The sequence below is a fragment of the Gopherus evgoodei genome, chromosome 1, assembly GCF_007399415.2.
Source record: "Gopherus evgoodei ecotype Sinaloan lineage chromosome 1, rGopEvg1_v1.p, whole genome shotgun sequence".
Taxonomy (NCBI): Eukaryota; Metazoa; Chordata; order Testudines; family Testudinidae; genus Gopherus; species Gopherus evgoodei.
This window is the reverse complement of record NC_044322.1, coordinates 283,118,265-283,134,765: the sequence shown is the minus strand read 5'-3', so window position 1 is coordinate 283,134,765 and position 16,501 is coordinate 283,118,265. Positions and strand designations below refer to the sequence as shown.

At 44.6% G+C, this 16,501-nt stretch overlaps 1 protein-coding gene across 5 annotated transcripts in view; it reads right to left on the bottom strand.

The window, feature by feature from the left end:
* Positions 1 to 16,501, bottom strand: part of EEA1 (early endosome antigen 1) — a 164,860-nt gene that overhangs the window by 124,422 nt on the left and 23,937 nt on the right. For 4 of the 5 annotated variants that reach the window (XR_003998482.1, XM_030548559.1, XM_030548560.1 and 1 more), the window contains one exon: positions 1,744 to 1,871. Coding sequence is in view for 3 of the 5 variants with exons in the window: in XM_030548559.1 (XP_030404419.1) it covers positions 1,744 to 1,871 (128 nt within the window). In the remaining 2 variants the exon portion in view is untranslated. Of the gene's footprint in view, positions 1 to 1,743; positions 1,872 to 16,501 lie in introns of those variants that run through there. The other variant, XM_030548562.1, reaches the window with a different exon arrangement.

Below are 16,501 nucleotides of genomic sequence, written 5' to 3'. Positions count from 1 at the left end.
CTGTGCAACCTCACTGAAGGCACAGTGTTGCTGAGGGCACGATTTGACCTATAGAACCTTTATTAATTACTGGTGATGATACACCAGATGGAAAGAACTCAGCTTGACTCTCAGCGACTATGTTGAACTTGCCGGGCTGGCACACTGACAGAAAAAAAAGCAAACAAAAGAATCCCCATCTTTTTACTTGTAAACTGAGCACATTTGATAAACAGATGAATATAAACATTGAAACCTACAATGCCAATTGTACAGACTCACTTTTAAGAGTAGACCCATACCTTCCCAAAGACCAAAACCTTCCCAAAGGCCTAATCCCCAGCCTTAGCCCCTGTGTTCACAAGTCTTAACTGATGAATGACTGGGGAGGGTATTTAATGTTAGCTCTACCTAATTCATTTTTAATGTCATCATTAAGTCATGCTACTTTATACTTCCTAAAAAATGTCCTAGAAAAATCATTTTTATTAGTTTATTTGAATGGTTGTTTCACCAATTTGAGCAGAAATAATTTGTTTTACATGTCATAAGATAAACATGTTAAAAAACATTCAAAACATTTAAAAGCCTCAAATGTTAGTGCAGACTCTTTTCTTTGCTGAGCTACAGAGAAAGGGTCTTGTCAGACTCTTTGACAGCTCCACTACCGCTAAGGTATTTAATAGAATGCTCATGTTCAGCTGAGTGAAGTCATCAAGATCCCATGCCAACTGGAGAACTGTCAGTTAGGAGAAGCCTCCAGATCAGTGTATGAAAAGAAGATCTCCAATGACAGGTTTTGATGGATGTCCTGCCCTGCTATTTTGTGACCTGCTGCCTTGCTTCTGTCAAAGCCTAAGATGCAACTGTGAAGAAATGGGAGCTCCTTCTTCCTACAGACAGTCACAAGTAGGTTTTGGATTTTCTTTTGGATATTTTTATTTTTATTTTCCCACAATGGACTCCAACTTAATAGCCACAGCATGTTAAATTTTACATTCTTTTCTTTGCAAATACCCTATCTTTCATCTTCATGAGTTCAATAGCTTATCAATGTTTTAATTAAATAATTTCTCATTTTTGATTTATTATTTTTGTCAATCACAAAGGGTTTTCTCCATGGCTAAGACAACAGCTAGTCAAGATATTAGTTGAACCCAGCAGAGTTATACAATCTACGCCTTTATTATATTAGCATCACATGTTCCCACATAGTATGTGAACACCCTCAAAAGCTGTTCACCATCTTATTGACATGCACAACCAAGACAAAAATCATGGAATGCATAAACTGGAAGTAATACAGGCTGAAATTTACAACAGCCCCATATATCCATTGAATAGAAGGGGAAACAAGCTGGAACAATGTGGAACCTTGCATGAACGAATCCTCAGGGACAAGGAACAAGAGCCCAAAATCAATTTCTGGGAATGCTCAAATAGGAAGAGAATCAAGCCACTCATGAGCTACCCCCATCAACTCCAGCTACAGACATAAGAGTCAACAGCACCAACTGATCGACAGCATTTAAGGTGACCAATGGATTTAACAATATCAATATGTAAACCCAATTTTTATCTATCACCAGTCCTGTATCAGCTGGCATAGTATTAAACTAATATTTTTATTGCTTTTAGAAATGGGGCATTACGATTTAAATACTTCATTGCATAATTAACTGTTCAGATTAGCACATGCTTAAAAGTAATTAGAAATACTTAACCTTGACAGAAGACTATACGCACAAATTAATATTGTTCTACCTTTTCGGTGAAGGATGCTCATCTCCTCCATGACTTGAATCGATGCCAGATCCGTGAACTACTTCATAGTGCTTGAAAAGTTCTTCAGCAGATCCATGAGATTTCATACACAGAGGACAAATAAAGCCCTATTATAAAGGAAAGAAAATTCAACAGAAGTTTTTGCCCTTTCCCATCCTTTTCATCCTAATTAAGAGATTCATTGGTACCATTTAATAGAAAAATAAAATGTAGGAGAGTAGTTACCTTAAAAAATACCACTTATCTAATACATTATGGAAAGTAGAGAAGACTAGAAAGCATAAAATAAACACCCATTTCATTATGTAGTGCTGTTCTCCAGTAAAACTGTACCTATTGCTAAATTTCACTCCCAAAACTAGCACACAGAATTGTAACAAATTTAAGAAATGTAGCATCAGAAAGGACTGTCACTTTTTAAAATGTTTGAGGAAAGGCGGTGTTAAAAAGGCACTTTCACAAAGTTTTTATTAAAAAAAGAGTTCTGTTACTTTCAAAGATTTTCCTAGGATGGAGACCTTCCATGAACCACACTCATAGTAATGAGACGACAAAAAATTGCAGAGAAGAGCCAGCCAGAAATGCCAGCAAGCAGGGGCAGAAGCAGCCAAAGCTGGGACTGCTGCACTGAGGGAGGGGGTAAAATGGGGCCCAGCCAAGCCCATTTCTTCCTCCAGTAATCCTCTGGACACAGAGTTGTGCAGTAGAGACACACACACACACACACACACACCCCTACACATCCCTCTTGGAGGAAGTAGGACCAGGTGTAGCCTCCCCACCTCCCTCTTATGAGGGCTTGGGAGAAAACTGCAGAGAAGAGCCAGCCATAAACCCCAGCCAGTAGAAGAAGAAGCAGCCAACGCAGGGACCTTGGGACATTCAGAGAACTTTCCACAATTTTGACTCGACTTTCTCTGCTCCGTGCTGACTGGCTGGTTGCTGCAACCCTCTTGTCCCCCATAGTCTAAGCTCTTCACTTCAGCTCACTGTCCCTTCTACACTCTTCACCCCTGCCCTCTACCCCTCACCCTCCTTTCCGTCCCTTCCCTTTTCTCTCCAGTTAGCTGATCCTCTTGTAAGTAAATCTCCCGTCCAAAATAAAAAAATCATGGAACTAACATGCAGTTTGCTCTCATCACACTGTTCATTCTGCTTGTGTATTACACTCTTTCCCCCAACTTGCGTCTGTCTTGTCTATTTAGACTGTAAGCTCTTTGAAACAGGGACCATCTACTATTCTATGTTTGTATAGCATAATGGACCCCCAGTTGGTTGGACCATAGGTGCTACCAGAACAAACATGTTAAATAATAATAATAAAAGACAACAACAATAGCTTAATATTCAGACACCTGTTTGAGTCTACAATACTAATATTAGGGGAAAATGTCTTTTGATCTTGCAAAAGTGAGCAAACTAACTAAGTCAGTGATGGATAACTACCTCATGAAAATCATATCTATTTGGTCTAAAGAATATGACATCATCCATTTACAATCTAGAAGATTCACTGTAAATTCACGCAGTATGCTCTTTTTGGATTGCCTCCCTCCCTCAGGCTTGTCTACACTCAAGTTAAATGATTGACATGATGTGCCCTGTAACAAACATTAGTGATCTGTCCAGACTAGCCTTCAGCAGACAAGTTAAAATACCTCCATTTAACTGACAATCAATTAACTCCCAGTAAAAAACACCAAGCTACACAAGCCCTATGCACGACTGGTAAGGTGTGACACAAGAGGTTTATTTGTGGTTCACTACTCTGTGTCATGCCTGACATACTCACTATACCTCACACACTGGTTTCATATTTATTTAAAAAATGACATGTATTATATCATTTGAAATCTAAACACGCCAATCAATAATGTCACTGTAAAAATATTTGTAACTCAGTCAGTGAAGAGGAGGTTACTTACCTGTAACTGGAGGGTCTTCAAGAAGTGTGGTTCCTATCTGTATTCCATTGTGGGTTATGCATGCACACCATGGCAGATAATATGAAAGTACTGTCCATTGGTCTGCACATCCATCCTGGTTCACCTCATGCCTCTGACTGAGGTGATAAAGGGTGGGGTAGGTGGACTGACCACCTCTCCAGTTCCTTCTTCACCACAAATCAGAGAGGATCCATAGCAGAAGGGGTGGAGCACAGGTAGTGAAATACAGATAGGGACCACACGTCTCAAAAGAACCTCCAGTTACAGGTAAGCAACCTCATACTCTTCAAGTGATGGTTACTATTGTATTCCATTGTGGGTGATTGACAAGCAGTACTTAAGTAAGAGGAGGGTGCGAGGATGTGGATAAGGAGGGTTGAATTGAGAACCACTGTCCTGAAAGACGCATCAGGAGCCGAATCCTGTATCAGAGCATAACATCTTCCAAACATGCGAACGGAACTCCATGTGGTCACTTTTCAGGAGTACCACTTCTGGACATCTGTAGAGAAGCCATAGTTGTTGCATGCACTCTAGTGGAATGAGCTCATACCACCTTGGAGAGATGCAGGAGGGGAGCGTTGGAGAGCTGAAAGAGTAGAATGCAGCGAGACATCCATTTGGAGAGAGACTGGATGTAGATTTCATACCCTCTGACTCTCTCTGATATGGTGACAAACAGTCTCGGAAATTTCCTGATTGGTTTTGTTCTCTGCAGGTAAAAGGCCAAGGCTTGTCAAACATCAAAGGAGTGAAGTCTTTGTTCTTCCATGGAAGCGTGCAGTTTTGGGAAGAACATGGGTAAGTGAAGGGATTCGTTAAGGTGAAATTCAACAGATACCTTAGGGATATACTTGGGATGTAGGTTCAAAGAAACTTTATCTTTATAGAACACAGTATACTGCTATCATGGCTCCCAGTTCACCAACTGTGACCGAGTGGACTACATCTGGAGGCCCCCGCCTCACCCTGCTCCAGAAAAGAGCAAAGGAGAAGTCTGCCAGGCGGCCTTGAGTGGCTGCAGAGGAAGCAGCCAATCAGAGGGGCTGCTGGAGTGACCCATTAGGAGTGAGATGGGCCATGTAAAAAGCAGCAGCAGAGGCAAAGCAGTGTGTTGCTGCCTGGAGCTAGAAGAGGGGAAATCGGGTTCCTGATTTGCTGGGAGAACAGCAGGACCACGGACAGCTCAGTGCGGAAGTAAGACTGAGCCCAGGAAAGGTTGCAGAAGAATGGGATAGTGAAGGAGCTCCTGGCTAGCTGCAGGACCGAGCAAGAACTGAGCCCAGAACCTAGCCAGACCAAGTGAGGGAACTGTGATGGGCCCTGCTGCTCTGACTAGAGCCGAGGGAGAGCTGCCAAAAAGGACATACCAACTGAGGGTACCACAATGGGCCCCTGTTGGACTGTTACAGGAGAACAGTGTCTCCAGGGAGGAAATAGGCAGGAAAGTAAAGCTGTATACCCCAGAAGGGGTTTTGTTTGTTTGTTCCACCCTCAGACAGTGTGTGTGACACTGAAGACATACTGAAGAAACCATCGGTGGCGGAGAGGCGGCACTCGCAAGCAGTGGGTGCCACCCCATCATCAAGAACTAAGAAACGGCAGACTCACTCCCAACCAGAAGGGGGGAGCTTGCAAGAGGATGGTACCTCCCCATTCCAAACTTGGAGACTGCAGACACTGAATTGGCCAAAGAGAGCACTGACAAGAGGCAGGTGCCGATCGTTACACCACTCCTTTCATGGACAGTAGGGACATGGAATAAGTAGCTAAAGGCTCAAAGGGGGCCTTCTTAGCACTGAGAGAAAGAGACTGAAGTTCCATTGGGGTGGAACCTTCTAAGTAAGCAGGAAAGTCCTTATTAAGCCTTCCTATAATCTATTGGTTAGAGAGTGTAAGGAAATCAAGTAGACCTGAGTAGCTGGGATGGTATGCATTGATCGCGACAAAGGGTATTCGTAAGGAGCTGATGGATAGATCTTATGTCTTTAAAGATAGGATACAGATGAGCACAATAGCTGTAGTTTCTGGTAGAATGCCACTTTGCTGCATCCAAGATGAGAAGCGTTTCCATTTATACTCCTGGGGGCATTCTGCGTGACTGCATACCTGCAGAAAAATCCCCCTCTCCCCGCAGAATTCCTATGCTTCCCTGCAGAAAATGGCAGGGAAGCAAAGAGAAGCCATGTGGGGATGACCATGGGTGCAGTTTTTTGGGAGGGATTTCCCCCCACCAAACGGAGCTGAGACATTGGGGGGGCACATGGGATTATGTGCCCCCCAACTCATTTCTGCAAGTGGGGAGCGGTTCAGCTAAAGGAGGCTGTCTGCGCTCTGCTGACTTCAGCTGAACACCACCTCCTGGGTCCTAGTGCCAGTCGTTCTCCCATTCTGTGTGCTGGAAGCCTTCCTTTTTTCTGTGCAACAGTGAGTGCCCGCAGTGGAGCTGGATACGGGTGAGTGGCAAAATGAGGAAAAGTGAGGTGAGGGTGTGGGGGGAAGAGGCAGTGGGTAAATAAGGAGGGTGGACTAGGGCAGGGGGAGGGGAATGTTGGAGGGGAAGAGGATGGAGGAAAAAGAGGGGATGGGGGAAGTAGGAGTTCAGCATGCGGAATCCCATCAGCAGCAGCCGAGGCTCCCCAGTTAAGCAGGTCCATCGAACTCTCACTCTGACAAGCCCTACCCCCCTACACCTGAAGCTCTCCAACAAGACCCACCCACAGCCCCACCGATCCCCAAACACCTGCACCTGGGCTCCCACCCCATCAAGCCCATTCCCCAAGTACCGGGACACCCCCACTGAATCCCCCACCAAGCCCCATCTGCCAACACCCAGACCCCCGCTGCTGAGCTCCAACCACCTTCACCTGGATCCCCTGCGGAGTCCCATTGCTCCTGTACCTGGAACCCCTCAATGAGCCTCTGTGCATCCATATCTCTCACTGAGCCACCCGCACCCAGATTTCCCCACATAGAAAACTCTTACCCCAAACCTGGATCTCCCACACACTAAGCCCCCACACTTGGGTCCTACTGGGCTGAGCCTGCCCACCCACACCTGGTGCACCTGACGCAGAGGGGCAGGGTCCAGGGGTGTTCCTGGGGCAGACCTGGCCCTTGCACTGTGTCAGGGTCAGATACAGCCTCACTGCCAAATCACTGTACCAGGGGAGGTGGAGGCTTCAGGGTGATCTCCCACCTCAATGCAGCCTGTTGCCTGTGCTCCCCCCTACCATGCTGGAGCCACATTTATTTACTAACAAATAAAATTTGCAGAATTTTAAATTTTTTGGTGCAGAATTCCCTCAAGAGTGCATTTTGCTAGATAGGACTCCATGAGGAAATGTTTTCTGCTATTAGAGAGGCTCTCTCATACAGCTGAGGAGCATGAACATTCTAGAGATGATGCCCATCCAAATATAAGGTGGAGCAATCACGGATTGTGGTGTCTGATCTTGCCGTTGCACTGGGTCAGGAGCTCAGGTTATGTTGGGAGGATAATCAGTGGGCAAGATGACATGCACCAGAGATCGGGGAAGCAGAACTATCTAGGCCAGAAGGGGGCAATCAAGATGACCTTGGCTCTGTCCTGTTGGATCTTGTGTAGAACTCGTGGCAGGAGCAGTGATGGAGGGAAGGCATAATTGAACTGGTCTGACCAGGAAAGTAGCAAAGCATCACCTGGGGAGCGATGACCTAGGGCCCCTCTGGAGCAATTTGTGGTATATCTGCTATTTGTTTGAGAAGCGACTCTGGTTTGGGTTCCCAACAGAGCAGTGGTGCTCAACCTGCGGCCCATCAGGGTAATCTGCTGGTGGGCCGCCAGATCATTTGTTTACATTTGCACAGCCGCCTACAGCTACCACTGGCTGGGAACGGCAAACCGCAGCCACTAGGAGCTGCGGGCAGCCATGCAAATGTAAACAAATGGTCAGGTAGCCCACCAGCAGATTACCCTGTCAGGCCACATGCGGCCCGCTTGCAACCACCAGGCTGCCCACCACTGCCACAGAGTGAAAATGTTGTGAAGTTCCCATTCATGGTAGAGTGTAAAGCGTCTACTGAGGAAGTCGGAGTGCACATTCAGCTCTCGTGGAAGGTAAGCGGGAGATAGTGTGATGTAATTGTTGATGCACCAATTCCAGTGGTTGATTGCTTCTGAATACAGGGAGGCCAATCCTGCTACCCCTTGCTTATTGAGGTAGAACACAGGCGTAGAGTTGTCTGACATTATAAGGACACGGTGAGAGTAGATGAATGGGAGAAAGTATTCTCACACCCTCCATACTGCTCATAGTTCTAGGATATTGATGTGCAACTGGATTTTGAAGATACACTAGCCCAGGGGTTCTCAAACTGGGGGTCAGGACCCCTCAGGGGGTTGCAAGGTTATTACATGGAGGGGTCGCAAGCTGTCAGCCTCCATCCTAAACCCTGCTTTTCCTCCACTATTTATAATTGTGTTAAATATATAAAAATATGTTTTTAAATATATAAAGGGGGTGTCACACACAAAGGCTTGCTATGTGAAAGGGGTCACCAGTACAAAAGTTTGAGAACCACTGCACTAGCCCCTCGAGCTGTGTGGCTGTTCATATAGGCTCCCCAAACTAGCAGGGATGTGTCCATAATTATGGTTCTCTCAGGAAAGGAGAGTAGAGGAGAAAAGGGACCCCCATATTTACATAATTGGGATTTGTCCACCGTAGGAGGGAGGACAGTAGATTGGTCGGGAATGTCACCACAAGGTTCATGGAATGGTGGCTTAAGAAGTATCAGGACTGTAGCCAAGCTTGCAGGCACTGACGGTGGAGTTTTGCGAATTGGGTGATGTAAGTGCACAAAGCCATGTGGCCAAGTAGGGAAAGATATGTTTTGGCCAGTACCTGAGAGTTGCTTGCAATGAGACCTAGGAAACTGCTGCTGATGGTCTGGGATCTGTCTGTGGGCAGGTATGCCCTTGCAGTGACAGAATTCAAGACTGCACTGATAAAGTCTACAGATTGGGGAAGGACCAGATTTTTCTGCATTTATGCTGATTCCCAGTGAAGAAAGGAGGTGGAGCATCATAGAGGTTGATGCATAGGCTTCCTGGTGAGATTGGCAGCAAGGAGCCAATTGACAAGGTATGGAAAGACAGGACAGCCATGAAGTCTGACATCGGGGGGGGGGTTGTGTCGAAGGGCAGTACTCTATACTGAAAATGGTCAGAGCCTAGCTTAAATCCAAGAAAGTGTCTGTATGTGGGGTGAATATCTATGTGCCACCTGACTCCTCGTTGTTTTTGTGGATACAGACTAATACAGCTACCCCTCTGATACTACCTATGTGAAAGTAAGTGCCCTTTCTATTGAGAGCCATGAACCACAGAGTGATGGAATTATTGCTGCCAGTATGACTACACAAAATCTGAATTGCGAATGAAGCAGCTGAGATGGCAATTGTTTTGTAGCATCAAGCCAAAGCTGAGGACACTAATGGTTCTGACCCAGAGCATACAGCAGTGAGAAGGAACTGGAGGCAATCAGTCTGTGCTTCCTTTTATCCCAGTCGGAGGCACAAGGTGAACCAGGACAGATGCATGGACCAATGGACATTACTTTCAAACTCTCCAGCTCCGTAACACATGGTGTGCTTGCAGAATCCACAGTGGAATACAGTAGGGACCATTATTCGAAGAAGAAATTATGGATACTCTCTGATATTATGTTCTGTAGACTAAACAGACAAAGGTTCCAAAAACCCTATTTAAAGGGGAAAGAAAATATGATGGCAGATGCCCTGTCCAGAAAGGAAGGGTCTGACCTGCTGCCTCTGAGTCAGTCAGTGATTAACCTTCCTGCAGCTCTGTAGGAGAGGGAGGTCTGACGCTAAGAGCATCAGAGTGTCAGAAGGCAAGGAGCTCACTGGTATCAGGTAATGAGTTTCAGCTGGCCTGACCAACTCAGTGTACCCTAACTCACTGTAGTTATTGTCTGTATCTAAAAACGTGACATTGGAAAACCAATAATTTTCTGATCATTAATATTCTTGTGTGATGCATGTGCATGCCATGTATTAAGAGTTATGGATATATGCTGGAATGATGACTAAAAAGCATTTAAACCAGGCATGTTGGGGAAGTTGGTAAATAGGTCTGCCCTAGACAAAGGAATGTATATTTGCTTCTCTGACCAGTCCCGTCATCAGGCAGACACAATGAAGGTCTTATTTACATACTAGGTAAACAAAGACATGCAGGGGAGGAAATGGCTTCCAGCAGGGAAGAGAAACTTTATCTGGGCTATAAAGACCAGGGTCTGAACCTCAGGTGATAAGTAATATAATCAATTGAAGTATATAATATTGCTGTACCTGCATTTTATCAAGTGACGTGTTTTATGAAAGCCTATAACACACTGGTGAGCAATATCATTGTGAACTGTATATATTAACACTACATAAAGAATTATGGATACTTATTTATATTATGATTTACAGTCTATGACCAAAACAAAGAGGAAAAAGATCTCTCCCAGAGAGAAACATCACAGCTATCTACTTGTATCCAAGAAACTGAGCAAGATGTGATGAAAAACAATGGAAGCCTTATTTACATAAAAATCAGCAAGAGGGTAGGAACAAGGGAAGGACAGCATGAGGTTATCCTGCCTCCCAAAAACAGGTTATTGAATTTAGGATTATATAAACAAGCCCAGAAGCCATTTTGGCATCCATCACTAGATGAACACATGGGACCAGAACTTGTGTAAGCTGAGAAAGATCAGTCCTTCAACCAAGGAGGGTTGAAGTCTCTGGGCCTGAATTCAAGTGAGAAACCTACTTAGGCAAAGACCTTTCCACAGGAAAACAAGGGAAGGCAGCAGCTTGTACTTCTGTGGAAGATCCTGACTTAGGGAAAATCAGCCATGGTTGGGAAGAAGGAAGATTGGTGAGAGAAACCATCTTCAACAAAGTCTGTACCTTGGTAAAGCTAGTTTTAGCCCTTTAGATGCATGTTTTTACTATTATTTGCTTGTAATCATCTCTACTATTATTTCTTTTACTTGGCATCACTTAACCTATGTCATATGGTTAATAAATTTGTTTTATTTGTACTATATACCAACTCAGTGCTGTGTTTGAAAGGAACGGGGGTATCTAACCCAGTTAATAAGATGTAATGCACTTTTGTCTCTATGAAGGAGCAACAACCTTATTTCTCTGAATGGTCCAGGTGAGAACTGAACATTTCAGGGCACACTGTTTTGGGGAGATTCAGGACTCAGGGTGTGTTGGGGTCACCTTGCTGATTGTAACCAAGGCTGGTGGAAGCCAGAGTGGAGCCACAGACAGGCTGCTGGGATAAGAGCTGCTGAACCAGAGCTGTCTAGCACACAGACACTCAAGGCGGGGCCTGCATGCTTGTAAACTGGCTGTGAGTGTCCCACGCTGAGAACTCAACCTTTTATCGAGTTACTGAACAAAAAGTCAGCATGGGAGCTATTTTTAAAAAGTATATCAAGAAATATTTTTTGCCAATTTAAAGCTGTAAGTAGGGGCAAGAAAGATAAGGGTCTGAGACACATATCTAGAATATGATGTTTATGTAATAGAAGCTATGCCTACATGGCAATGTAAGCGTAGGATTAGTGGGTCTGCTGACTCGTGTCAGGAAACCCTAGGCTTGAGCATCTACACTGCATTTTAATTCAAGGTGGAAAATTTTCTGGACCCTGTTCAAACCTAGGGCTCTGGCACCCACACTGCAGCACACAGACCCGAGTCAAAGTAACCATATATCAAAGATATTAGCACACTCCTCCCCAAATGTCGACACTCTAGCCCTAGGAACATGATGCACCGTGGGAAAACTCTACTGCCCATTCTGTTTCCTAACTGTGGTGGTGCTAGTGATGGGACTTGTGACTCTAAGGGGCTCAAGTGCATAATTAGCTCCTTTGATGGCTGTCTCAATAGAATGACTGCAGTTTGAGAAGGCTTTATACTGAACTATCATCTAATCTGAATATTGAGCTCTCCAGCTCTAGGCTGAGTCACATGAACCAGAAAAGGTTCAGAGAAGGGCAACTAAAATGATTAGGGGTTTGGAACGGGTCCCATATTAGGAGAGATTAAAGAGGCTAGGACTTTCCAGCCTAGAAAAGAGAAGACTAAAGGGGGATATGATAGAGGTATACAAAATCATGAGTGGTGTGGAGAAAGTGAATAAGGAAAAGTTTTACACTTGTTCCCATAAAATAAGAACTAGGGGCCACCAAATGAAATTAGTGGGTAGCAGGTTTAAAACAAATAAAAGGAAGTTCTTCACACAGCGCACAGTCAACCTGTGGAACTCCTTCCCTGAGGAGGTTGTGAACGCTAGGACTATAACAGGGTTTAAAAGAGAACTGGATAAATTCATGGAGGTTAAGTCCATTAATGGCTATTAGCCAGGATGGGTAAGGAATGGTGTCCCTAGCCTCTGTTTGTCAGAGGGTGGAGATGGATGGCAAGAGAGAGATCACTTGATCATTACCTCTTAGGATCACTGCCTCTGGGGCACCTGGCATTGGCCACTGTCGGTAGACAGGATACTGGGCTGGATAGACCTTTGGTCTGATCCAGTACGGCCATTCTTAGGTAAATTGTCTGTGTGCCCCAGTTACGAAGGTAAATAGGGCTGTCAAACCACCAAAATGAAACTTTTCAGAACTTAATTTTTAAAATGGGATGCTCAATGAATGTGTTTTGTATTTATTTCTGTCTGTTTTGAAGTTTGACATAAAATGTAGGTTTCTGAGCGATAAAGTGCATCTGCAAAGGTTGGGGTGCAGGGAGAAGGGATACCCAGCAGGCTACATGGAAGTTTTGGGACTGTCTCCCACTCGCTGCCATCAGAGTGCATGCTGCCCTAGCTCCTCTGCACAAGCAGCCCCAGGGAGGGCTGGGGACCTGGAACCAAGGGCCAGAGAGCAGAGCAGAGACCAAGCTGCTGCCTGCAGGGAGAGGGAGCAGCCCTGCCAGGGGAGGGATGACCCTCAACATCCTGGCAGCCAGGAACCAGGTTTGCTCCCTGCTCCAGGTAAACTCCATGCAGCAGCAAGAAGAAGTCAGAGCCACTGCTGTGGGAGAAGGAAGGGGGAGCATGCTCAGCCAGACAATAATGGTGCTTCCAATATGCTGCACTGGCTGCCTGGAACACTGCTCCTGTGCCGCCAGGACCTGTGGGATACATTCAGAGGACTTACAGGACCTGAGTCAAGCTGTGGCCGCATGTACACAGGCAATCAATAGAGTTCAGACCCTAGATGCCAGCTTAACACAGGCTTGGCTCACAGTGGATTTGATTTAAATCAAATTGATTTAAATCACGATTTAAAGACTAGTCAGGAAGACTCAATTTAATCATGTATTTCTACATAAAAGTGCGTTCTTGTTAAAACCTTAATACATATTCTTCACAATTCAGAGACAGAGGAGATAGATGAGACCCAAACTGGGTCTCTTTTACAGCCTGCTGCCATTATAGGTTTTCCCTTCTAGTGAGAGAATGATATGGTAGATTTCAAATCAATGAAGGCTACGCTCAGAAAGACCTCAAGACTTATGGAATATGCTGCTCAAATAGTTTCACTGTTGTTTCTACTGCCTGTCCCTCCCTTCTCACATCTATCTCCAGACTTCTTCTCTTTGTCCAAATCTATTCCACCCCCAACAATCTTCTTTTAATTGAACTTTCTGAAACTTTGCACTTTCAGAGAGAGGTAAGGGATTGACTCTGTGTACACAAATTTGCAGAGGGACAACAGGGTTGAGGTCTGTTATTTCTCACCTCTATATATTTATTTTAAAAATGTTTTTGCTGTTAACAAAACGTTATCTCTGAAGATACAAATCCACAGTTTGAGAACTACAAAACTAAGCATCTCATAGACTCATAGACTTTAAGGTCAGAAGGGACCATTATGATCATCTAGTCTGACTTCCTGCACAATGCAGGCCACAGAATCTTACCCACCCACTCCTGTAATAAACCCCTAACCTATGTCTGAGTTACTGAAGTCCTCAAATCATGGTTTCAAGACCTCAAGCTGCAGAGAACCCTCCAGCAAGTGACACGTGCCCCATGCTGAAGAGGAAGACAAAAAACCTCCAGGGCCTCTGCCAATCTGCCCTGGAGGAAAATTCCTTCCCGACCCCAAATATGGCGATCAGTTAAACCCTGAGCATGTGGGCAAGACTCACCTGCCAGAACCCAGGAAAGAATTCTCTGTAGTAACTTAGATCCCACCCCATCTAACATCCCATCACAGACCACTGGGCATACTTACCTGCTGATAATCAAAGATCAGCTGACAAATTAATTGCCAAAATTAGGCTCTCTCTGATGATATCTTTTAGACTGAGCACTGATTCCCCTTAGGTAGCTAGAAAGATTAGCCTAAATAATCTGTACAGTAGCCCCTGGAACCCCATAAGATTGGGTCCCTAATCCATGAATTACTGGAACTCATTTACAAAACTTTTCTTAAACATTACATGTATATATTGTCTCATACTATAGAATTAGAATTTGTAAGACCTATTCCATGATGAGATATCTTTGAGCTATAATATATTTTAATTAAAACCATCTTTAGATAGTTTTTTTCCCTCAGAAAGCATTTTATCAAAAAATCCATTTTTAAAAAAAAATCATTGATATTTATCCACTCTGGCTTGGACTTTGCATTCAAGCCTTTGGTTAGCACATTTGCAATATGGACACAAGAGGGCTTGGCTTGAGCCCAGGCTTAAAATTGGTCTTAAACTGCTGTGTAGTAGACATACTGGGGTCTGATTTTCATTAAATTAGCTCTTTTGTATATTAGGCGGGGGGGAATGGTATCTTCTTCAATACCTATAATATTCCTTATGAAACACATTTACCACTGGGCACTGGGTAAATACATTTAAAAATGTATGCAATATTTAAACTGCCAAAAGACAACCAAGGCAATCTGAAATAAATTTAACATTTTTCATCCCATGATTACACAGCGGACAAAGATTCCATTTACCGTTAGGTATGCAATGGTGTGGCATGGAAACTCCTAAAAATTCCTGTAACTGACATTTCTACAGAGTCTGGGACTTGCTCTTTAGGCAGAGGGAAAGGAATCCTAAAGAAACGGAGTAGAGGAGGGTGCCATTAATGCCTAAACTTCACCAAACATTGTGGTCTCCAGGGTAACAGTTCAGGCTAGCTTGTCAGCTTTGGAGGAGAAGTCTTACAACAAGATCTATATCAGAACATCCTGCCTACTACATTTATAGCCACATTTTTCAAAGTTAAAATTCAGCCTTGGTTACCTAGTTAAATTTCCAGGTGTCCTGTCACCCTCTCGCAACTAATACAGAAGCCAATTGAAGTAACTAAAATGTCAAATTTGTTTTAAGTATCAGAGGGGTAGCCGTGTTAGTCTGGATCTGTAAAAGCAGCGAAGAGTCCTGTGGCACCTTATAGACAAACAGACGTTTTGGAGCATGAGCTTTCGTGGGTGAATACCCACTTCGTCAGATGCATGTAGTGGAAATTTCCAGGGGCGGTGGGAAATTTCTAGATGCAGGCAAGCTAGAGATAATGAGGTAGTTCAAATCAGCAAGGATAAGGCCCTGTTCTAGCAGTTGAGGTGTGAAAACCAAGGGAGGAGAAACTGGTTCTGTAATTGGCAAGCCATTCACAGTCTTTGTTTAATCCTGAGCTGAGGGTGTCAAATTTGCAGATGAACTGAAGCTCAGCAGTTTCTCTTTGAAGTCTGGTCCTGAAGTTTTTTTTGCTGCAGGATGGCCACCTTAAGGTCCGCTATAGTGTGGCCAGGGAGGTTGAAGTGTTCTCCTACAGGTTTTTGTATATTGCCATTCCTAATATCTGATTTGTGTTCGTTTATCCTTTTCCGTAGTGACTGTCCAGTTTGGCCGATGTACATAGCAGAGGGGCATTGCTGGCATATGATGGCGTATATTATATTGGTGGACATGCAGGTGAATGAACCGGTGATGGTGTGGCTGGTCTGGTTAGGTCCTGTGATGGTGTCGCTGGTGTAGATATGTGGGCAGAGTTGGCATCGAGGTTTGTTGCATGGATTGGTTCCTGAGCTAGAGTTACTATGGTGTAGTGTGCAGTTACTGGTGAGAATATGTTTCAGGTTGGCAGGTTGCCTGTGGGCGAGGACTGGCCTGCCACCCAGGACCTGTGAAAGTGTGGGATCATTGTCCAGGATGCGTTGTAGGTCCCTGATGATGCGTTGGAGAGGTTTTAGCTGGGGACTGTATGTGATGGCCAGTGCAGTCCTGTTGGTTTCTTTCTTGGGTTTGTCTTGCAGTAGGAGGCTTCTGGGTACACGTCTGGCTCTGTTGATCTGTTTCCTTATTTCCTCATGCGGGTACTGTAGTTTTGAGAATGCTTGGTGGAGATTTTGTAGGTGTTGGTCTCTGTCTGAGGGGTTAGAGCAGATGCGGTTGTACCTCAGTGCTTGGCTGTAGACAATGGATCGTGTGATGTGCCTGGGATGGAAGCTGGAGGCATGAAGGCAGGCATAGCAGTCGGTAGGTTTTCGGTATAGGGTGGTGGTAATGTGACCATCATTTATTTGCACCGTGGTGTATAGGAAGTGGACCTCCCGTTTAGATTGGTCCAGGCTAAGGTTGATGGTGGGGTGGAAGCTGTTGAAATCGTGGTGGAATTTTTCCAGAGACTCCTTCCCATGGGTCCAGATGATGATGATGTCATCAATGTAGCGTAGGTAGAGAAGGGGCATGAGTGGACG